General features: G+C 40.4%; 1 protein-coding gene across 4 annotated transcripts in view; it reads right to left on the bottom strand.

Moving 5' to 3' along the window:
• Positions 1 to 556: 556 nt before the first annotated feature.
• The window catches only part of TASP1 (taspase 1), a 167,848-nt gene continuing 143,716 nt past the window's right edge, over positions 557 to 24,688 (bottom strand). For 2 of the 4 annotated variants that reach the window (XM_040351287.1, XM_040351285.1), the window contains 3 exons: positions 22,022 to 22,132; positions 21,817 to 21,890; positions 557 to 3,519 (listed from right to left, as the gene is read on the bottom strand). In XM_040351287.1, coding sequence (XP_040207221.1) covers positions 3,427 to 3,519; positions 21,817 to 21,890; positions 22,022 to 22,132 — 278 coding nt within the window. In that variant the 3' untranslated portion in view covers positions 557 to 3,426. The remainder of the gene's footprint in view (positions 3,520 to 21,816; positions 21,891 to 22,021; positions 22,133 to 24,688) is intronic. The other 2 variants (XR_005748753.1, XM_040351288.1) reach the window with 2 other exon arrangements.

The raw sequence follows: 24,688 nt of genomic DNA, 5'->3' as shown, positions 1-24,688 counted from the left end.
TGTTTATCTCCATTACCCAGTGCACTAGACGTACTATCTAATCGGTGGTCCATACAGAAATTAAAATCTCCAGCTAGAATTAAATTGCCATTCTTAAACTCCATGAGTTCACCCAAAATCTCTTTCATGTAATTTTTGAGGTTTTTATTAGGTCAATACACGTTTGCCAGCGTGCACGCCATCCCCTGAAAATTCCCTTTCAGGAAAATACACCGTCCCTCTGGATCTACTTTCCTATCTTCCAACATAAAGCTGACATCTTTTTCCAGACCTATTGCTACTCCTTTTGCTCTTCTAATTGAGGAGTTACCGTAATACCATTTTGGAAAGAATTTTGAATATAGTGTAAGGTTTGTGTCGTGTGCTATATGCGCCTCTTGTCAGAATATGTGTGCGGAATTCCTTTTAATTTCCCTTAATACCTTATGTCTTTTTACTGGGGAATTTAATCCTCTTACATTACATTAAAAAGTTCTGACCATACAGCTTGATCATTGTTTAAGGAAAAAAAAATCAAACAAAAAGGTAATGAAATAAAAGACTACACAATGGAAAATGTTTATTAATAGATTACTTTATTTGTAATTGTATTTGCCATCTTAGAAAAAATATTTAAACAAGGAAAAGGAGCAGTTTATATTCAGTTTACAGTACATAGCCTTTATTTTATTTTGTCCACGCTTACTACAGTACTTTGAGTTTTTTTTTTGTTTACAGAAAATATTTATGGACAAATCGAAATATTTAGCAGATTTACTAGCAAACATCCTCTATAAATTCACTGGTTTGCCTGGAAGCCCATCTAAAATATACTGTCGATTTGAACACATTTCATAAATGACTTAACTAAAGTTTTAAATTATGAAAATACTGTGCACAATTCACATCCTTTTGTATACGAGTTAAACATATCTGCATACCACAATTATATTTCACTTCAAGTAAAACACATTTAGGTTGCTACGTTAAAAGAAGAACCCCACTCAAAACCCTTTTGTCATTAGCTGCTGTCAAGTCTCTACTCGTGACTCTTGCTGGAAGATCCCTGTAATGTCAAGTCCATCTGTGACTTGGCTGGAAATTAAACTTCCCGGTTCACTCCTCAGGAGTATAATTTTTCTATATAGAGAGAATCTGCTAGTGGGCTACCATTATAATGTACTGAATTATATCTATGGCTCTTCATATTGCCCCCTGCCTAGTGGCTTCTCCAAAGAGGTGCAAGAAGAATGCAGCTCAGAGAGGGGAACCAGGATTTTACTTTTAAAGGTGAACCTTAGCTGTCAGACAGACTGAGGGACAGATCTCCCTGCCTGTCAGACAGACTTAGAGGGACAGATCTCCCTACCTGGGCTCAAGACACCAGTGCAGACTTGGCAGGGGACCGGACTACACACAAACCAAAACAAGGAAAAAAAAAGTGGCTGTAGTCAGCTTTAATTGCTAAAAAAAAATGTAGAGAAAGATTCTAAAAATGCAAACCCATAGCTACCTACTTGTTCTAAATTAAAATGAGATCTGCAAAAAAAAAAAAGTCTGCTTGGATGGAGGATATGGAGGACAGGTTTGTGGGTAAATGATACTCTCCTGCATGTCCAGTACGATAATCCAGCTCCCAAAACCCATTCCACAGAATTCTTGCAGGGTGTTACTCCCCTTACCAATTTTGCTACAACTGCAACTTTACGCCAACGTTTTTCAGGACCCGATCGGACCATTCATAGCTCTTATGAAGCGTCAGATGTCAACAGGCATATTTCCATTGGCACGTGCTGACATCCGATCCAATCCTGTGCAATAAAAACAGACGCACGGGGATCCATGCCCCCATCCGTCCGGCGGATCTGATGACAGTCGGATGGAAACTGACAGACTGTCCCTTTTCATCCAACAGCCCATTAAAGGACAGCGGGCTATGTCCTTGTCCGCTCTGCAACAGTGGCGTGTACAGAGACCTGTCAGCTGCATACTCAGTGGGGATCAGTGGAGAGATTCCCTGCTGAGCAGGTGGATCTACTGGCGGACCCTGTCAGTGTGAAAGGAGCCTAAGCTTCTTTTATGTTAACGGAAAATTGGGCACTTGGGCACTGGCATTGCTGACTTTAATATGTTTGTCTTGGAACAAAGAATGCAAACTAGAAAGTCTGAACTATTGATATACACACTTGTCCTGGATTGGTGATGCAAAGCATAAAAGACAATAGACAAGCATGACAGCTAAGCAACTAGCATTTTCAGAAAAAGAGTTCACAATTTCCATATAATTTTAGTAGGGAAAAGTAGGACGAGAAATGTCTTACAATAACCTGATACATACTATCAACTGCCATGTATTTAATGATTACATAACTGGCATATAAATCCTTAAAGTGTCTCAGTATTCACTGAGAAATAGAGCCGTCTATTGATTATTCTACTTACCCATTTTCACAGTTATAAGGCTACAATAAGAGCGATAAAGAAATAAAACCAGTGGCAATCTATTGATCCCAGGAATTGTGCCATATTAGACCCAGGCCGCTAAACTGTTAAGTGCTGGATCTTCAGAGCAAGGGCAGCAATTTACACACAAACACAGGCCAGTCCATCATCACCCCCCCAAGACTAAACTACCAGTCTTTATTTGATGAAGGCCTTCTTTATATGTACCAGCCAAGAAACGTAAAAAAACAAAAAAAAAATAGATATATACTTATACATTTTATTAAACCTTTCCCCTTCACTGTATGCACATTCTTTACATGTATCTACATGACAGTCATAGGATTAATGGAAGTAAAAGGAAATATTCTATTACTGAAAAAAAATATCATTGATAACATATACTATCAAAATATGTAAGCCTCTATACCTTAGAAGCAAAATAACAAATCTTTAAGGTAAAGAAGTGCACACTAAGTCCAATAACTACTGACGTTTTAATGCAGTCTAATGTAAGCGGACATATTAGGGAGAAGCCAACACAGTGGCACAATAGGAGACTTCAGGTTACACAGCTGCATGCTGTTCAGAAAATACAGTGCATTCGTAAAATGTCAAGAGGACCAGAAACGTTTTGGAGAATTGTTGTAACGGAGTTGAATGTTGGATGAATGAGTCGAAGAATAAGATGTTTAAATGAAAAACTCCATCAGATTTTTTATGAAGCGGGTGGAGCTTGCTACCATCTTATAAATCCTCCACTAAGAACCTACTTCTGGTTTCCCTGCAGCCAACTGCCAGAGCTGTGGGTCAGCAGAATATTACAAAAGTATTCTGAGAGTTTCCTAACACAAGCACAAACAGCAGGAGAGGAGGAAGAGAAGATGCACAGCGCAAGCTATTCAAAAAGATGCATCACTGGAACAGGGCCAAGGACCTCAACTAATTTAACTCACCACCCCCATCTAAAATGTTATGGAGTCTTCAGCCAGGGAAGCATGTAGTTCAGATAAGAGAGCTTTCCAGCCTGCATACTCCACCTTCAATGGCTACAGACTGGCCAGCAACCGCACCTGGAGGAAGCCGGGAAATGTGTGTCTGAAAAAAAATAAGAAAAACTAATATCATTCACGCTATCACAACATTTTACAATACATACAGAGGGTCCACTATAAATACAAACTCCTTTCTGCGAGGAACATGATTAGTTTTATTTGTTGTCAATGTATCAGAAATGGCATATTTGTACTCGGGAAGCCATACAGGAAAAAAGGAATGACTGTTACAAAGAAATAAAGGGTTTCAACAAATCTGAGGAATTCCATCAAACGTTTTCAGATATTTTTCTACCGATAGACTACGCCTAATTCATGCAAGCATTTACCACAGTTTCAATAACAGTATCAATGTATGCAACAAATTCAGGTATAAAAACCAATATTTGCAGCACTAAAATTATTCATCAAATGTGTGCACAAGTGAACCAAAACGAAAAATGTAAACGTAGTTAATCAAAACTGACATCATCGGGGCACCATGAGTCTTACCTCTGGTAAAGGTCCATCTTTTACATTGGTGGCGGACCACGTAATAATTCTGCAATCATATTACGGTATATATCCTCACATGATGGTGTACACAATACCGGATTTGGAACCATTGCTGCCACTATAATTGAAATTTGGTCTTTATGTTTGATTGTACAGTAAACCATTGCTGCCACTATAATTGAAATTTGGTCTTTATGTTTGATTGTACAGTAAACCATTGCTGCCACTATAATTGAAATTTGGTCTTTATGTTTGATTGTACAGTACATCTGACTTTTTTTTTTCTAGCCGCTTTTTGTCATATGTGCCATTTTCTTCCTTTTAACAAATTCAGGCAGATTTTAAGAATCTTTCGCTATAGCTGTGACAGATTCAAAAAGATTTACTGCCAGTTCACAGATTTAGAAACGGACACTAATTAAGACCAAAGAGACCAGTGCTCAGGAGTGGGGAATGTCTGTGCTGGGAAGCCGTGATGAATGTGACAACTTTTCACATGCGGATCTATTCCCGGGCCCCATTCAGCCATCAGTTGGGCCCAGGCTTAAGTTGAATGTAATTAAAGAGGCAGGAGATACTGGCTGACGTCATTACCAACAATGGCAATGCCCATATATAGTAAATTAGAAGTCAGATCTGACAGGGAACTAATCTCAGAGCTCCCCATCAGGCTTCACCCACCCCACTACAAAACTCCTTGGCCATAGCCTGTCTGTGACAGGCACCGTGGCCTGTGAGAGAGCTCAGTAATAATGAGCTGCACTGAGGACTGAGTGTCCGGAATAAAAACTCCAGCCCCAGTGCCTCTACTTTCTCAGACAGACTAAAAATAAACGGTCACAAAACCAACCAGCAATTTTGGTGCGAAGGAACTCTTCTAAAAAGCATCAATGACACGCTTGCATGAATGTCTTTTTAGGAAAAGGATCAGCTCTGCATGTCATCAAAAGAGACAATCAACTGCATTTTTTTTGGGGGGGGGCGGCATAAATCCTTATCACGCTGTAGTGCTATTCATTGTCAATGTCACCCCAACACACTATGAAGATAATGAAGGTCCAAAGCGTTACAGTGAACCTCATATCATTGTACCACACCATATGCTGCAGCAGAAAAAATTGTGCTTGATTGATATGTGACGTGCTGGCAGCCCATCTGAATAAATGGGCCACCTAAATGCAAGGCACATTCATTAATGCACCACAAGCGACAGGCTAGGTGTTAAGAGTCCTTAGACATTTATTCAATTTCTCAAAGACAGACCAAGTATTACTTTCAGACGATTCCTATGACTGCAATCTTTGGACAGTGACCCTGTACTACCTGTCTACCTCAGAGATACATCCCTTTGCATGCAATTCTGCCAGCAGATTGCAGTGAAGGAGGACACAGGGGTGTTATTAACCCCTATCTAAATGTTTAAAAACCAACTTAGCAAAATAATGTTTTTATTTTTTTTCTGATGGGAGAAGGGTCCATCCGATTTTTATTGTCATCTGTATCCGCACTACAGAGATTTCCCCTCACTTTATGTCAAGACTGGAAATGCTGGTAAATCTCTCCAGTGAGGACATTGAATATAAAAAAAAATTCCGGTAGAGTGTGACAGGGTTAAATCTTTTAACATGGCTTTATTGCGGTTTGTGATTTTCTGTCCTGGCGAGTACACTGGGTCACAGACAGATAAAAAAAAAACAACAGAAATTTTAGGTCTTCCTCACGCTCTCCAAAACTTGAAACAAATCTCTAGGGACCATTCATACATATATGATTCTGTGCCTATTAACACATGTACACCAGTTTGTCATTGTTTTTAACAGTAATGAGTAAAATTCAGTGCTGTGCATTGGGTAAAACATGTAAAGTCCTTTTTCCGATCTGCCCATGTGAGTTATAGGGGCTTTTGATGGGAAATTGCAGCACAAGTCAATGTGTGCTCAAAGCAATAAAAAAAAAAAAAAAAAAAAATGGAATGGAAAAAATCTAGAGGTCCTCTTATTATATAGATTTTTTTTTTGGGGGGGGGGGCCTTTACCGTCCATTCCCCCTTGCAAGCTATTCTCTTAATGATGAAAAGCATATGGACTGGTAAAGTAAAGGAAGTGGGAGGTGCACATTAGCTGTCATGACTCACCTTGCCTATGCAGATAGCCTGTCTGGATAAGTGTATATAATAGAATAGTAAGGGAAACCCCATGCAGTGCCCTCTCATTTATTTAAATGTCACTTTTAAAGGCTACATTTTACTGTTCTGAAACACCAGGAACCCCCTTTTTTCAACAGGTGCTTGCATATTAGCTGTTACAGTGAGGGAAAAAAGTATTTGATCCCCTGCTGATTTTGTACCTTTGTCCACTGACAAAGAAATGATCAGTCTATAATTTTAATGGTAGGTTTATTTTAACAGTGAGAGACAGAATTACGACATAAATTTAATTGATTTGCATTTTGATGAATGAAATAAGTATTTGATCCCCTATCAAGCAGCAATATTTCTGGCTCCCAGGTGTCTTCTATACAGGTAACGAGCTGAGATTAGGAGCACTCTCAAAGGGAGTGCTCCTAATCTCAGCTTGTTACCTTTATAGAAGACACCTGGGAGCCAGAAGTAATCAGATTCCAATCTATCCACCATGGCACAGACCAAAGAGCTATGCAAGGATGTTAGGGACAAGATTGTAGTCCTACACAAGGCTGGAATGGGCTAAAAGACTATCGCCAAGCAGCTTGGTGAGAAGGTGACAACACTTGGAGTGATAATTCGCAAATGGAAGAAACACAAAACAACTGTCAATCTCCCTTGATCTGGGGCTCCATGCAAGATCTCATCTTGTGGAGTTTCAATGATCAGGAGACCAACGAGGAATCAGCCCAGAACTACACGGGGGAATCTTGTCAATGGTCTCAAGGCAGCTGGAACCATAGTCACCAAGAAAACAATTAGTGACACACTACGCCCTGAAGGACTGAAATCCTGCAGCACCCACAAGATTCCCCCTGCTCAAGAAAACACATGTACAGGCCCGTCTGAAGTTTGCCAATCTGAATGATTCAGAGGAGAACTGGGTGAAAGTGTTGTGGTCAGATGAGACCAAAATTGAGCTCTTTGGTATCAACTCAACTCGCCGCGTTTGGGAGGAGGAGGAGTAGGAATGCTGCCTATGACACCAAGAACACCATTCCCACCATCAAATATGGAGGTGGAAACATCATGCTTTAGGGGTGTTTTTTTGGCTAAGGAGAAAGGACAACTTCACCGCAAAAGAACGATGGACAGGGCCATGCACCGTCAAATCTTGGGTGAGAATCTCTTTCCCTCAGCCAGGGAATTGAAAATGGGTTGTGGATGGGTATTCCAGCATTTCAATTACCCAAAACACACAGCCAAGGCAACAAAGGAGTGGCTCTATAATAAGCATGTTAGGGTCCTGGAGTAGCCTAGTCAGTCTCCAGACCTTAGTCCCATAGAAAATATGTGGAGTGAGCTGAAGGTTCAAGTTACCAAACGTCAGCCTCGAAACCTTAAAGACTTGGAGAGCATCTGCAAAGAGGAGCGGGACAAAATCCCTCCCGAGATGTGTGAAAACCTGGTGGCCAACTACAAGAAACGTCTGACCTTTGTGACTGCCAACAAGGGTTTTGCTACCAAGTACTAGGTCATGTTTTGCAAAGGGGTCCAATACTTATTTCACTCATTAAAATACAAATTAATTTATAACTTTTTTGAAATGCGTTTTTCTGGATTTTTTTTCTATTATTCACTGTTAAAATAAACATACCATTAAAATGATAGACTGATCAATTCTTTGTCAGTGTTCAAATGTACAAAATCAGCAGGGGATCAATTACTTTTTCCCCCTCACTGTGAATTCAGGACTCATGAGCCTCCTGCTAGGTTCCCTGAACTTGGCTCAAAAAAGACTTGGGCAGATTCATTCATCCCTACTGACAGGTTTGCTATATGGTATTATCAGATCATGTGGATAGAGAGTGAGGGGTCCTTGGCAGAGAGGCCATGTCTACTCTATCTCCACGCTACTGATTTTTTAGTGCTGAAAATTCCCCATCAAATTATGTTGAAACAACAACACAAATCACTGAGTGTTCTTTTGCAAACTCCTGCTCAGTTATGTTATGGTTGTACTCGGCTGTGGGCCACAGATGAAAAATGTGGTTCTTAGGGATTTCCAAAGAAACCACACAAGTCAGAGACATGACTAGACTATGACAGAGAACAAGGCTTCATTGCTATAAGCATGCTCTCTAAGTGCTCTGTAGATGGGATTACTGGCTATAATAGGATGTGGTTTACCTCCACCCCCATTATGTTTTATGAAAATGGATAAAATAATAATTAAGGTTCTAATTTAACATTTACAAAAAACCCTAAAACGCAAGATTAAAGTTTTATGATAGCAGCTTTGGTGTATTGCCAAGCCCCAGTATGTATAGGCAGAAATAAAATTGCTTAGCTGAACCACTCTGCTTGGTGTGATTGTCTAATTATGTCTGGCTGTAATGTAATGTCAAATGATAAAAGCAACATAAATAAAAAAGGAACTCAGGGGAAATTCTAAAACCAAAGATCAGACACGGTATATGAATACCAAAAATATAATCACAATATTTCAATCTGAAAAAAATCTAAAAAATCTTTCTTTTATGCTCAACAGTGTTACTTTCATGGCTTAATAGACCATTCCCAGCAACCAGCTAACCCCAGAGAAAATGGTAGGAGAAATTAAAATTCTGGGTTTTACCAATAATTTTCATGTTCACACCCCTGTCTTGGCATCCTGATGTCATCTGCTCACTGGAAAATTAATCGGTAGTGTGATTATCTACTGATTCCTTGTCCATTAAGAAGAAAGATGACACAAGAAGGTCTAATACAAAATAGGGCACGCTAAGATTTGAGGGCTGGCTGGAGAGAATTACCAACATTTTGGCACAGTGTGTTTTACAGCTACGTACCTAGGTTTATGTACAAAAGTGTACCCCTCACATTTTTGTAAATGTTTTATTATATATTTTTTATGTGACAAAACTGAAGAAACGGCAGTTTGCTACAATGTAAAGTAGTGAGTGTACAGCTTGTATAACAGTGTAAATTTGCTGTCCCCTAAAAATAAGTTAACACACAGCCATTAATGTCTAAACAGCTGGCAACAAAAGTGAGTACACCCCTAAGTAAAAATGTCCAAATTGGCCCCAATTAGCCATTTTCCCTCCTTGGTGTCATGTGACTTGTTAGTTTTACAGGGTCTCAGGTGTGAATAGGGAGCAGGTGTGTTAAATTTGTTATTGTTGTTTTATCGCTCTCACTCTCCCATACTGGTCACTGAAAGTTCAACATGGCACCTCATGGCAAAGAACTCTCTGAGGATCTGAAAAAATTAATTGTTGCTCTACATAAAGATGGCCTAGGCTATAAGAAGATTGCCAATACCCTGAAACTGAGCTGCAGCACAGTGGCCAAGACCATACAGTGGTTTAATAGGACAGTTTCACTCAAAATAGGCCTCGCCATGGTCGACCAAAGAAGTTGAGTGCACACGCTCAGCGTCATATCCAGAAGCTGTCTTTGGGAAAAAAAGACGTACAAGTGCTGCCAGCATTGCTGCAGAGGTTGAAGGGGTGGGGGGTCAGCCTATCCGTTCTCAGACCATACCACGCACACTGCGTCAAATTGGTCTCCATGGCAGTAGCCCCAGAAGGAAGCCTCTTCTAAATATGATACACAAGAAAGCCCGCAAACCGTTTGCTGAAGACAAGCAGACTAAGGACATGGATTAATATCTGCATAAATCACCCACGATAAAGAAACAATACCTGTGTATAGAAATATGTGTATAAATAAATGAATACAGGCAGCTGCTGTTCAATACAAAGAGTGAAATGTGAAAGATGCACATAAAGTTAAATGTGCAAACAGCGCCTGCCCTATAAATGGTAAATAACCGTAATTACGTAGATAAGTAAACCAAATAAATGTGCATTTACAAGAAAAATAAGTAGTACCAAGTAGGTGGATGAATAATGAATTAATCAAACAAACAATAAACCAAAAGATATCCTTGCTTGCTAAAGTGTGAAAGTGAATTGTGAAACCTATAAATATATATGAGTGGATAATGTTAAATAACCACTATTGAATTGGTGAAAAAATGTATAAATTGGTGAATTAGTAATAAAGTCCAATATTCATAAAAAGGCATAGGTCACAAAGGTCCAAAGACAAATTCCTATAACGTCCGGAAGACAGGCTCCACATATGATCGATACTAATTTACAAATTGTTTATTTTTTTTCACCAATTCAATAGTGGTAATTTATTTAACATTATTATCCACTCATATATATTTGGTCGGATGAGACAAGACAAATGTATTTGGTTCAGATGGTGTCAAGTGTGTGTGGCAGCAACAAGGTGAGGAGTACAAAGACAAATGTGTCTTGCCTACAGTCAAGCATTGTGGTGGGGGTGTCATGGTCTGGGGCTGCATGAGGCTGCACTGGGGGTCTACAGTTCATTGAGGAACCATGAATACCAACATGTACTGTGACATACTGAAGCAGAGCATGATCTCCTCCCTTCAGAGACTGGGCTGCAGTATATCAACATGATATTGACCCCAAACACACCTCCAAGGTGACCACTGCCTTGCTAAAGAAGCTGACGGTAAAAGTGATGGACTGGTCAAGCATGTCTCCAGACCAAAACTCTTGTGAGCATCTGTGGGGAATCCTCAAAACAGAAGGTGGAGGAGCGCAAGGTCTCCAACATTCACCAGCAGCTCCATGATGTCTTCATGGAGGAGTGGAAGAGGACTCCAGTGGTAACCTGCGGAGCTCTGGTGAACTCCATGCCCAATCAGGTTAAGGCAGTGCTGGAAAATAATGGTAGCCACACACAATATTGACACTATTGACACTTTGGGCCCAATTTAGTCATTTTCACTAAGGGGTGTACTCACTTTTGTTGCCAGCGGTTTAGACATTAATGGCTGTGTGTTGAGTTATTTTGAGGGGACAACACATTTGCATTGTTATACAAGCTGTACACTCACTACTTTACATTGTAGCAAAGTGCCATTTCTTCAGTGTTGTCACATGAAAAGATATAATAAAATATTTCCAAAAATGTGAGGCGTGTACTCACTTTTGTGAGATACTGTATGTTGTAGTTTACATACCCTGGCAGAATTTATGATTTCTTGCCCATTTTCCAAAGAATATGAACAATAAGGCCCCATACACACCATAGAATCTATCCGCAGATAAATCCCATCAAATGGGTTTCTGCGGATAGATTCTATGGTGTGTACACTCCGTCGGATATTTATCCGCAGATAAATCTCCCCTGGGATGGATTTCCAGCAGATGGATATTTGCTGACATGCTCAACAAATCCATCTGCTGGAATCCATTCCAACGGATGGATCCGCTCGTCTGTACAGACTTACTGGATCCATCCGTCCAAAGGGATTCCCCGCACGCGTCGTAATGATTTGACGCATGCATGGAATTCCTTATATGACAGCGTCGCGCCCGTCGCCGCATCATAATAGCGGCGACGGCGCGACACGTCATCGGCAGAGGATTTCAGCGGGGATTTCAATGCGATGGTGTGTACACGCCATCGCATAGAAATCTTCTGAAATCCTCGAGAGGATTTATCCGCGGATACGGTCCGCTGGACCGTATCTGCGGATAAATCCTCTCGTGTGTATGGGGCCTAACACAAAAACTTTTATTTCACTCATGGTTAGCGTTTGGCTGAAGCCATTTATTATGAATCAACTGTGTTTACTCTTTTAAAATCATAATGGCAACAAAAACTACCCAAATGACCTTATTAAAAGTTTACATACCCTGGTGATTTTGGCATAACATGCACACAAGTTGACACAAAAGGGTTTGAATGGCTATTAAAAGGTAACCATCCTCACCTACAATCTGTTTGCTTGTAATTAGTGTGTGTGTATAAAAGGTCAGTGAGTTTCTTGACTCCTGACAGACCCTTGCATCTTTTATCCAGTGCTGCACTGACGTTTCTGGATTCTGAGTCATGGGGAATTGTCAAAGGATCTGCAGGAAAAGGTAGTTGAACTGTATAAAACAGGAAAGGGATATAAGAAGATATCCAAGGAATTGAGAAAGGCAAATTCTGTTCAAACTCTAATCAAGAAGTGGAAAATGAGGGCTCTCCTGAAACCAAACCAAATCACGGTCAGGTAGACCAACTAAAATTTCAGCCACAACTGTCAGTAAAATTGTTCGGGATGCAAAGAAAAACCCACAAATAACTTCAGGTGAAATACAGGACTCTCTGAAAACATGTGGTGTGGCTGTTTCAAGATGCACAAAAAGGAGGCACTTGAAGAAAGATGGGCTGCATGGTCAAGTCACCAGGAGAAAGCCTTTACTACGCAAATGCCACAAAGTATCCCACTTACAATACGCCAAACAGAACAGTGACACCCCTCAAACCTTCTGGCACAAAGTCATTTGGAGCGATGAGACCAAAATTTAGCTTTTTGGCCACAATCAAACTCTACATTTGAAGAGGAGTCAACAAGGCCTATGATGAAAGGTACGGAGGTGGATTGCTGATGTTTTGGGGGATGTGTGAGCTACAAAGGCACAGGAATGTTGGTCAAAATTTATGGCAAGATGAATGCAGTATGTTTTTAAAAAAAATACTGGAGGAACATTTGCATTCATCAGCCAGGAAGCTGCGCATGGGACGTACTTGGACATTCCAACACGACAATGATCCAAAACATAAGGCCAAGTCTTCCTGTCATTGGCTACAGCAGAATAAAGTGAAGGTTCTGGAGAGGCCATCTCAGTCTCCTTACCTCAATATCATTGAGCCACTCTGGGGAGATCTTAAACGTGCAGTTCATGCAATACAGCCCAAGAATTTCCTGGAACTGGAGGCATTTTTCCAAGAGGAATGGCCAACTTTACGATCTGAGAAGATAAAGAGCCTCATCCACAAATACCCCAAAAGACATCAAGTTGTCATTGATGTTAAAGGGGGCAATACATGGTATTAGGAACTGGGGTATGTAAACTTTTGATCAGGGTAATTTAATGATAAATGGCTTCAGTCAAACACTAACCATGAGTGAAAGAAAAGTTTTTGTGTTATCAATCATATTCTCTGAAAAATGGCCAAGAAATCATTAATTCTACCAGGGTATGTAAACGTATGAGCACAACTGTATATATGTGGTCCCCTTGAATGGCCACATTAAATTTAACTATACGAAAATAAAAAAACAATTCTACAACTCTTTTAGGATCCATTCACACTAGATGTGCTGGCATGCTATGATCAAAGCATGCCAGCATGTATACACTTGTATATGCAATGTATTTCAATAGGAGCAGTCCACACCAGTGTGTTGAGCTGATTTCTGTGCCCTGAGAAAACGTAGAGCATGCCTCACTTTTTGCAGTGCGTGTAAATGCATATAAACGCACATAAAAGCGAAAGTCAAAAAACAGTTGAAGCTTTCTTTACAAATAAGGCTTTGTGAAATAAAAAAAATAAAATAAAAATGATTGCAGCATACGAATGCATGTTAAAAAATTATTAATGCATGGGAAGCTTAAGAAATCATTTAAAAGGGGCTATCTCATTTTCAAACAACTGGGAAGATGTAAAAAGGTCAGCGGTGCTAGAGACTCCAGGAGATTGCAAAGATTGGCATACGAATGCATATGAATTTATGTGCACTCAATGCAGTGTGAATGGAGCTTTGGGGTGCCCATATATGGTTCAATATTTATATTTTACCTTCTGCACAACCAGCCCATTTGTTTTTTGCTGGACGATCAGTGGCACAGGCTATAGCTGGCAACACTAATCAGAGTGTTCCAACGGTGGGGAAAGGCTCTCCGTCAGAACACAATAGCACAGCAGGAACAGTGAAATTGGATATTTTTTTCATTCAACCTGCTGGTTGAATGAAAAAAAAAAAAAAAAATGATTAATGTATGGGCAGCTTAAGAAATCATTTAAAGGGGCTATCTTATTTTCAGCAAACAATTGGGAAGATGTAAAACGGTCAGCAGTACTAGAGGCTCCAGGAGGCTGCAAAGATTGGCCTGTTGGTTTGACCAAGGGGCGGAGCCCTGAAATACATAACCAGGCCCCCAACTACATAGTGACGTCATCACGGAAGAGAGCCAAGCTGAGCTGACCACAGGTGAGTGGGGTGACAGCACCCGGAAGCCGCTACACAGCTTGAACTCTAGCTCCCAGCACTGTGGACAGATTAAAATTCAGCTGCTTAATAGCATTACTCTGCCAATACCAGCCACCTCCTGCTGATCTATGCAATTTCCTTGAGATCTTAGCACCACTGACAGACTGAGTGTACCAGCCACTTTCTAGCCGATCTCTGCAGCCTCCTGGAGCCTCTAGCACCACTGACAGTTTGACATCTAGCAGCACAGCAGCTTGCCTGATCTCTGCAGCTCTTTGAAGGGGAAGGATGACATGCATACAACCAATATATACTGAGTGAGTGCAATACTTTATTTTAATGTCACATATATTTACATTTTAATGGAAGCGCTCTCTTGTGTTTTCTTTTCCTTGTGTGTGCATGTATTCAGGACCTGTCAGAGGAGCAGCACCAACAGTATTGTTAAACTTAGTAACTGCATACTAATTCCCATCTGTTAGCTTCCCCCCCCCCCCTCAAGATGTCATTTGGGGTGTCTCAGTAGTGCTGTAGTGTGTCTATTTTTTCAAGTAAGAAACCCCACCTATGTGATCAGCAGATAGATCCTTGCTCAGGGTTTCTTAACCAGGGTTTGTGAAACCCTAGGGTTCCTCCAAAAGGTTGCTAGGGGCTCCTTGAGCAATAAGTGATTTCTGCATCTCAGATGAGTAAACACCATTGATCTTTTCAGCTATCTGTAAGGGGGATTTCTTCCCAATTACAACAAATGTAAGGAGCATTCTTCCCAGTGACCCTCACACCAATGTACCGTGAGCTGAATAAATATAATGACTATTAGCAGGGGTTCCCTGAAGACAAAAATAGGATTTTATACTCACTGTAAAATCTTTTTCTGAGTTCATGGACGGACACTTAATCTTGACAAAGTGGGTATTGGCCTTCCTTTAGGAGTGACTAGGCAGAAACTTATAGTAAATGTTAAACACATCATACACACCCTACAGCCCCGCCCAGGGGGCGGGCCCTCTGGGTATAACCCCTCTCTCTGCATCTTGCAGATCAGTTCGTTAAAAAGCAGTACAAACATAAAAAGGAGGGGTGGGTGCTGTGTCCGTCCATGAACTCAGAGAAAAAGATTTTACGGTGAGTATGAAATCCTATTTTCTCTTTCGTTCATGGACGGACACAGCCTTAATCTTGACAAAGTGGGAAGTCCCAAAGCAGTGTCAAAAAACGAGCGGTGGGAACAGCATGAAATTAAACTTCACCCCAAAACAAATCAGAGCTCCTCAACTCTAAACAGATGCAACTCTAAACAGCCGCCTGCACAACTTTGCGGCCGAAAGAAGCATCCGAAGAATGCCCAGCTCTGTTCCCCTGCCGAAGCAAGGTAGTAACTACTTACCCTTCCTGTGGGTTTATGCTGGAAGCATCCGAGACAGACCATCTCCCGCATGGTATTGGAGGTGACTGTCGGCCCGGCTGCTGCAACTCGGCTCTCTAGACTGGTCATATGCATGCCCTGGAGTGTATAGTTCACCGGCCACCCCTAGAGCGACGGGCCTGTTGTGAACGACCCTGTGCGTAGCTATGGTCGGCACACGCTCGATGGCCGAAACTGGGGGGACTACAAGGATCTGGGATCCAGCCTGGAGCCCAGTCGGCAGTTGATCAAAGATCACAGGAGCGATTAAAAAATTAAATAAATAAAACCAAAAAATCCAAAAATAAATTTGAACTAAAAGCCTCCAGGCCTATGGGCCCGAAGGGAGCCATGTCTTCTCCTTAACTAGGCGGAAAAAAACTGATCTGCGAGATGCAGAAAAAGGGGTTATTTCTAGAGGGCCCGCCCCCTGGGGGGGCTGTTAGGTGTGTTTGAACCGTTTAACATTTACTATACGTTTCTGCCTAGTCACTCCAAAAGGAAGGCTAATACCCACTTTGTCAAGATTCAGGCTGTGTCTGTCCATGAACAAAAGAGAAAAAGTTATTTCAAGTGTTTCACCATGTTGAAAAAGCTGCCCTTGCTTATGATCTGCTTGCAATGCCTCTGTTGCACTCTAACCTGCTTGGCTTTCTCAGCACTAAATTAAATCATTTCATGTGCAAGGAGTTTTGCAGCCCACAGTCAGTTGATGATCGATGAAGGTTCTAAGTGGAGATCAAATTTTATGACTGTGTAATTATAAACACATACATTTTCTTATAGGTAATCAGTGTAAATAAGACATTTTATTCGCTAGTTATACGACATTGTCAAATTTTTCTTGTCTGCTCTGGCAGATGCATCCTTCCTCGAATCGCCTACTTTACTGCAATGTAAACACTTAATTAGCCATTAGAGGTCATCCTCACTGTGGAATACTGCGAATTCGGCACAGCGCCAACTTGGAGCTCATATTGAGGACTACATGTGACCTGGGCAAATCGAGGGAAACAAAATGCTGCTTTGCACAGCATTAAAATATTACACATCAACTCCAATACATCTAGGACAGCAATCAAACTTGCATACCTAAAAAAATAAACACAGTGAACCCTTTCAGGCTCTGATCTACACCTATTTCCTTATAAGCAACCAGCACTACAAAAAGAATAATAAAACAAATTGTGACTTGTGCTCAATGTGGCGCTAAACAAGATAAAAATAATAATAATCTAACGTGCAAAATGGCACCAATAAAGTGCATACACTGATAATAATGAAGTGCTCTCAAATATGTAAAAAATAAAAACATAATTAACCACTTAAGACCCGGACCAATATGCAGGTTAAGGACCTTGCCCCTTTTTGCGATTCAGCACTGCGTCGCTTTAACTGACAATTGCACGGTCGTGCAACGTGGCTTCCAAACAAAATTGGCGTCCTTTTTTCCCCACAAATAGAGCTTTCTTTTGGTGGTATTTGATCACCTCTGCGGTTTTAATTTTTTGCGCTATAAACAAAAATAGAGCGACAATTTTGAAAAAAATTCAATATTTTTTACTTTTTGCTATAATAAATATCCCCAAAAAAGATATAAAAAAACATTTTTTGTCCTCAGTTTAGGCCGATACGTATTTTTCTACCTATTTTTGTAAAAAAAAAAAAAAAATCGCAATAAGCGTTTAACAATTGGTTTGTGCAAAATTTATAGCGTTTACAAAATAGGGGATAGTTTTATGGCATTTTTATTAATTGTTTTCGTGACTGCGACATTATGGTGGACACATCAGACAATTTTGACACATTTTTGGGACCATTGTCATTTTCACGGCAAAAAGTGCTATAAAAATGCATTGATTACTGTAAAAATTACAATTGCAGTTTAGGAGTTAACCACTAGGGGGCGCTGTAGGGGTTAAGTGTGACCTCATGTGTTTCTAACTGTAGGGGGGCGGGGCTAGACGTGTGACGTCATTGATTATCTTTCCCTATATCAGGGAACAGACGAGCAATGACACTGCCACTGTGAAGAACGGGGAAGCTGTGTTTACACACACCTCTCCCCGTTCTTCAGCTCCTGTGACCGATCGCGGGACACCGGCGATATTTGGGTCCACGGGTCCCGTGGCCACGGAGCTTCGGACCACGTTGGCGGCGCGCGCAGCCCACGGCTGGGCTCTTAAAGGCGACGTACATGTATGTGCTTGTGCCCAGCCGTGCCATTCTGCCGACGTATATGTGCAGGAGGCGGTCCTTAAGTGGTTAAAATGAATATAAATCCATTGGATCTCAATAAATCTCAGAGTCTGCCCACATCAGTGTGTTCAAACCATATGTGTCCATACAATATTGTATCAATATCGATGAAGTTAGTCCCACCCTCAATGCTTCAGCCTCCATTCACCACATGCATTGTATTCTGTTGGAGCTAGACACACTATGATTTGTTGACCTGATGTTCATCTGTGAAGACTTTCACTGTCATTTGGATCAAGTCCCTGTCTGCCAAGCTACTGAGACGGTAAGTTTATTTTTTTATTTATTACTATTTGTTTGTGAAGCGCACATATACCACCAGTCGGTGGTGCTATCTCACCACAACTAGATTATTTATGGAGATCATACTTGCAATGCTTAGATTGTGGAAGAGAAATAGCTGTCCTTTAACACAAACAGGAGTTCCCACATCATCAAATTATCAATAAAGAGCAAGTTGGGGAATCAGGGCACCAGCCCTTATCATAAAATTATGGACCCCTTCACAGATCTCAAACCTGAACCCTTACAGGCTTTTGAAAAATTAAGATTATTTGCATTAGGCCTCTTTCACATTTGTGTGTTGTGATAATGTGTTAAAATCTGTATTTACCATGTAATCCCAACACTGTATAGCACTCTGAGGTGCATTTTGGTGCCACTCATATTGAAATATATGTCAGATTGGATAACAGTTGGTGCCGACAGACCTGCACTGTAGCACATCACAGCACACATACTATGCTTTGTAGTGTGCTGCACTGAAACGGTGCAGGTCTAGTTTTTGTTCAGTTGCTTTCCATTGACAGGCCATTCTAAATGTCACTGTTTGTCATGAGACTACTGCTACAGGAACAGGAAGTTAAACAAAATCAAACCTGTTACTGTTAGTCACCAGGACAGGAAATAATAGGAAATCGTCCAATGTGGACATATGTTCCAGTGAAATCTCTACTGTGGACTCAATTTTCGAGAAAGGGGGTGAAAGGAGATCTCAAAAAGATGCATACAGGAAAGAACAAAAAAAGAAAAAATTACCGTAACTATTCCCTGTTATATCTAGAACTACAAAAAGAAACATTTTTGGCTTTAGATGTACTTTAATATCATACACATTATATAAAATGGCATTACTTAATATCAAACCGAAAAAACACATTCTTTGTGGAATAACATTTTACCGCCGAAGAATATAACCGCTGGAATCAAATGAACTTGAGCACTATTTTATGCTTCACAAAAAAAACACAACAGTAAATCTACTTAGATTAGATATAAAAGCCAGCTATCTGCAATATTGTAAAGTGTGAAATTCATCGCCTACAGCATCTGTTCCTAATCCTTATTTTACCATTTAAAAGATATGCAATGTTTTGAATGTGAAGCAGGCATTTCATTCAGCCAAAACCAGCTAAGGGGTTTCTGGGAGTGCATGAACTAAAGTCAGATATCAGAAACGACTACGTTGGAACTCCCATGCTTTGAATGTGGTTTGCCTTTTACTCTTTGGGGGTGACATTTAAGTAGATCATGCTGGATCTGAATGGTACCATTCGTTTGAAATGCATTTAGCCTCTTTTATTACACTCATATCTCACAGCTAAGTTCAATAAGTGAAGTTCAAATGCTATCTAGTAATAACTGCAATTAGTTCAAAGCCAAGAAGTCCACTAAATATGGTTTTATATAAACCTGTCAGAAACATATTCAACAGGCTTTTGCAAGGTTTCTAGGTGGAACAGTAGCTTCTTGTCAAATGATTGTGGACTGCACAACCTCCCTCTTATACTCCAATATGTAAAGGAAAGGCATTATATGGTTCAGGCAGATTACTGCCTGACCTAGGGATCACCTGGCCTTCACAATCACAAGCTCCTCTCCGAAGATGAGGAAACCATTAAAGTGACACTAAACAATGTTCCTATTCTCCAAAAACAATCCACACACATCCACTACTTAATGGCTTTGTAATCTATTTTTCATGAAATATCTTCTTCCTGTTTTCCTGTCTCCCTGTAGCCTCCTCCATGGGCTCCCAAAACTCTATTTTCCCTCATTTCCCTTTCTTTGGAATTTGCCATGCATGCACACTGCTCTATGCACACCACAAACCCCATTGTCCATCTCGGGAGCAGGTAAGAGAGTGGCTACCTTCCTACTTACAGTGGGATCATGAAGAACGAAAGGAGTCACCTTCTAACATGAAGTTGGATTACAACAACAAAAAACAAAAGGAATCTAGAGATTTGGAGCAGGCTGAGAGTAATAGAAGATACTATTTTGAATTAGGAATACAGATTTGAATAAAAATTTTTTTTTTTTTTTTTTAAACCAGAGTTTGGTGTCACTTTATGTGTAGCAATTTAGCAAGTTAAGGGCACAAGATTATCCCATACTTGAAAAATCCTTTTTTTTTTTTTTGGCATTCTGGAATTAGAGTTTTGGAGGAGTTAATATTTCTACTAGGTTGTGTTTGAGATCCAATTGGGAAAATGTTCTCTTTTTTTTCTGTCCCTGTTGCCACAGTACAAGAAATGGGGAGAGCAGTTGTCACGGGGTCAGGAATGCACAGGTCCAAAAAAAATAAAGATATTTAAGGCTCTATTTCTTACGCGAGGATATTTCTCATCAATTCTGTGTAGGAAAATAGTTACACAGATGGCAATGAACACCTGACACAGAGGTTCTTATCCTCCCCATATCTATTGGAAATGAAATAAAAAGTACCTTGCATCACAGAACAACCTTTTTACATCCTTTCTTGCATTTTAGTGTTGCTAATTTCATGCAACCTTTTTTAGTCATTTCCTAACTTCAAGCGCTTGCAGGACTGATTTCCTGATAGTGACAACTGTGAACTATAACTTTGCTTTGTGTGTTGGCAATGCCGTTTTTTACTCTCCATCAGGAGTGTGCCTGACAGGGTGACAATGCTGGGGAACAACCGAGGGACAATTTTGGCCCCCGAAACCGAAAGTACTTGAATGAGAACCTTCATAGCAGGATCACCAGGAATTTAGAGGAAAACTTTAGATTTAGAAATATTTAAAATCTTTTGAAACAACATTATCATTTAAAAGCATTTATGAATTTTAAGTGATTGGGTTTGTATCTACTTTAAAGAAGCAGAGACAGTAGGTTGTATTCTCTGAGTTAGTTCATATGCAGAATATCCATATTTAAGAGAGCTGTAGCTATAATCCTGCTTAGGCGGTTGAAAGCAGCATAGCAAATATTCAGATCCTCTATTTCAGGGGTCTCTAAACTTTCCAAAAAAAGGGCCAGTACACTGTCCTTCAGACTTTAGGGGGGCTGGATGTTGGTGTCAGTGGAAGGAATAGTACCCCATCGTTGGTGTCAGTAGGAAGAATAGTGTCCCATCATTTGTGTCAATAGGAAAAACAGTACCTCGTCACTGGTGTCAGTGGAAGGAAAGTTCCCCACCATTGGTGTCAGTAGGAAGAATAGAACCCCATTATTGATGTCAGTATGAAAAATAGTGCCTCATAGGTAGTGTCAGTGGTTGAATATCAATTAGAAGAACAGTGCCCCAAGGGCCAAATAAATGCAAGTAAAGGGCCACATCTGGCCCCGGGGCCACAGTTTGGAGACCAGTGCTCTACTGGACCGTACAGTTCACAGGGTCCACATTATAACGTTTTCAAAGTGTACTTAATGCATGTACTGCTTTTGTCCAGAGATTGCCGTGAGCTGAAGTATGCATGACTTTACGTCATCTGTTGGGATTTTGCTGCTTTATCCCTGTTAAGGATGTTTTACCACTAATGCCTGCCACTAGAACAGAAAGTGAAGGAAAATATTCCCAATAAGAAAAGGTATAGCAATAAAACCAGACACATGGGGTTCTTTCTTACCCTTCCAGGCTTTTAAAAATAAATAAATGACAAATATTTTGGAGCTTGAATTGAACCTTATAGATACACAAGAGCATACAAACCTTAGCTTTGCCATCCTGAGCAGACATATATCCAACACACATACTCTCTGTTGTATGACTCCACAGGAACTCCACTATAAAGTACAACCAAGAATTAGAACATGCATGGTTCCTAAAACAAGCAACAGTATCAAGAAATACAGATGATTAAAGGTCAACATAATTTGACTACAAAACACAAGTGCATGAAAGCAACGTATTTTACCCAGCAGAGCCTGTTTATCCCCTGTGGAGTCTATTTTTGAGGAACACCTGCATGACCGAAGCACAATTACGCCACCTAGGATGCTGTCTTCATTAGCCAAAAATGGGGAGCCTGGAAGAAATCAATGCAGCTGGTTAAAATACAAAATCATCAACAATAAAATGCAAAACTAATCATAGCAGTTAAAGTGCACAAAAAAAAAAAAAAATCAAACATAGATGCCATAACCTTTTCCAAAAGCAACAACGCACAGAATATTCCTAGTGTATGGCAATTCTACACTTCTAGTTCTACAGACACACAAAAAAAAGACATGTAAAGCTGAGGGTAACTGCACTCTAGTATATCTTCCATCTCCCTCACTGAGAGTTTTGTTAAAAAATGGCAGCCTATTGCAATTAAAAGAAAAGAAAAAAAGAGGGCGCACCAACCTAGTGCATTATAACTTAAAGGGATTTTATTGAATAGATTAAAACAATAGTCATACTCACAAACAGAGTAAAAAGACAGCGCTTATCAGACAATTATGCTGGTAGACAGTATCGCTCAGCAACCACGATAGCAACACGGATCAGATGACATCAGACCGACATTTATGGCTTACGCATTACAGAGGTGAACCTCCTTCATCAGAGCCTCGGTGGTCAATAGCTATGACTAAGCACTAGTTTCAGTGCGAAACGCGTCAGTAGTCACGTTTTATTTTATTTTGCTGTGACTTGTAGTGCTGTCCTTCTTTAAATAAAAGGCTACAATTTGTTCAGAGTGCAGCTGTCCAGAGACAATCTTTGTTCATGCTTTTATAAATGTTTAACACAGATCCTAATGAGAGTGCCGATTTACCACTCTAAACAAGCTGCTAGCAGGCTTTAGCACTACTTGAAGCTTGTTAAAAGCATGTTGAAGCCTGCTAGCAGCTTGTTTAAAGTCTAAATCAACACTCCCATTAGGATCTGTCTTCAACATTTTCAACCAGGCTTACAGAAAGCTGCTTGAAGCTCACTAGAAGCTTTGTAAGAGCTTGCGGAATGTTTTATAGAAGATTGCTGTTCACACTGCTCTTATACAAGCTGAAGCCCATGGGAAACAGACCTAACTTCTTACTTCACTTGCTGAATGCTTGCTGTTTGCAATTCAGAAAGTACTAAAGCCGGAGACCACCAAGCAACTAGAAAAGTCAGCCTATGTATTTTTCTTATGACAATTTTCTTTTAGCCTCTTAAAGACAAGTCCATCATGCCCTGATTTCAACAGAGGGAATTGCTATGAAGGGGTTAAAGCTCATGTTCTCATGCAATTAAAATATTCAAGTGTAGTCAGGCCCTAGAAGTGTTTTTTATAGTGACAAGTTTTCTTGTTTTAGAATTTTGCTCTCAACAGGGCACTGGTGGAGTCAGTTTAAAGTCATTTTCTTAAACTGGGCCAGCTGTGTATCACGTAGAGGGAGAAAGTTGAAAAGTGCCTCCGCCAAGAATCAAAGGAATGATTGGGCTAGCTGCAATTTAGTAAATAAAATTCCCAGAAATATGGACTAATGCATAGAACATTCAGGGGCCTTACAGTTCATGTGAAATAAGAGATGAGGGTAAATGATGAATGGGACTGTTGCATGATGTGGATAGCATTAATCCGGGCACAAAGACATCACTATTCTCCATGCGTTGAATTGTACAGCAGGTGATTATGCTGACAAATATATTTGGTGCATTGTTCCTTACAAAGCTCGTCATAGCAGGAATCAAGATCAAAGAAGTTATGTTGTGAATTTAACCCCGGCTTGCAGAAAGAGAAGTAAATGTGACAGTGCTATGTGCCTCCTTTAGAGAAGATGATCTACTTGCCAAGATAAAAAAAAAAGGAAAAAAAAAAGGAACTTTTAAGATGAACAGTATAACTAGAGGTCAGAGAAGAGTTAGGAAGAGTATGACAACTTTATCAGGAACAGCATAGAGTAGGGGAGACAGAAAAATGTTATAGGAAGAGAAGGAATTTTGACTTGCCTGTAAAATCCTTTTCTTGGAGTACATTACAGGACACAGGCCTCTATTAACAGCTTCCTATCTGAATATAGTACAAAAATGGCTAAGCGGGAAGAGCACTGATGCAGGCGAACATATCAGTACATCCCCCCGCATTCCGCTGCTTGTGCACATTCCCTGGGAGTGTGCAGAAGTACAGTCTGTGCCCACTGTGACCACCGGACACAGAACACTGATTGCTGGACCAAGCTGTGGGCAGCCCTGGTATTATTTGATTGCTGTAGTCAATCATCGATCACCATGGACAGTAGTAAACAATATGTCATTGTTTACTACTGTGATGGGTCACAGAGATCACATAGTAGAGGGTCATTCACAGCAGCCCTGCACCATGTGATAGGATCTTATAGCTGAAGTTGACAACAGACGCCTGAACATCGACATGGTATACTTCACAAATGTGTGAACAGATGTTCAACAGGTGCTTGTTGATGAAAACCCCGAAACTTTAACTAAACAAGTTGAGCGAGGATTTACAGGGACAGGATAATTCCTATCCTTCAAGGTTTATTACATAGTGATAACCTGCCTAATTCCACCTAAAAGTTGCAATAGGACCCAGGACCTTCCATTCGAGAGCTTTTGGGCAGGACAAACAGAGAAGTTGGCTGATGGCTGTTAAACCTGC

This window comes from Rana temporaria, chromosome 4, assembly GCF_905171775.1.
Source record: "Rana temporaria chromosome 4, aRanTem1.1, whole genome shotgun sequence".
NCBI classification, from domain to species: Eukaryota; Metazoa; Chordata; class Amphibia; order Anura; family Ranidae; genus Rana; species Rana temporaria.
This window is presented reverse-complemented; position numbering and strand designations above follow the sequence as displayed.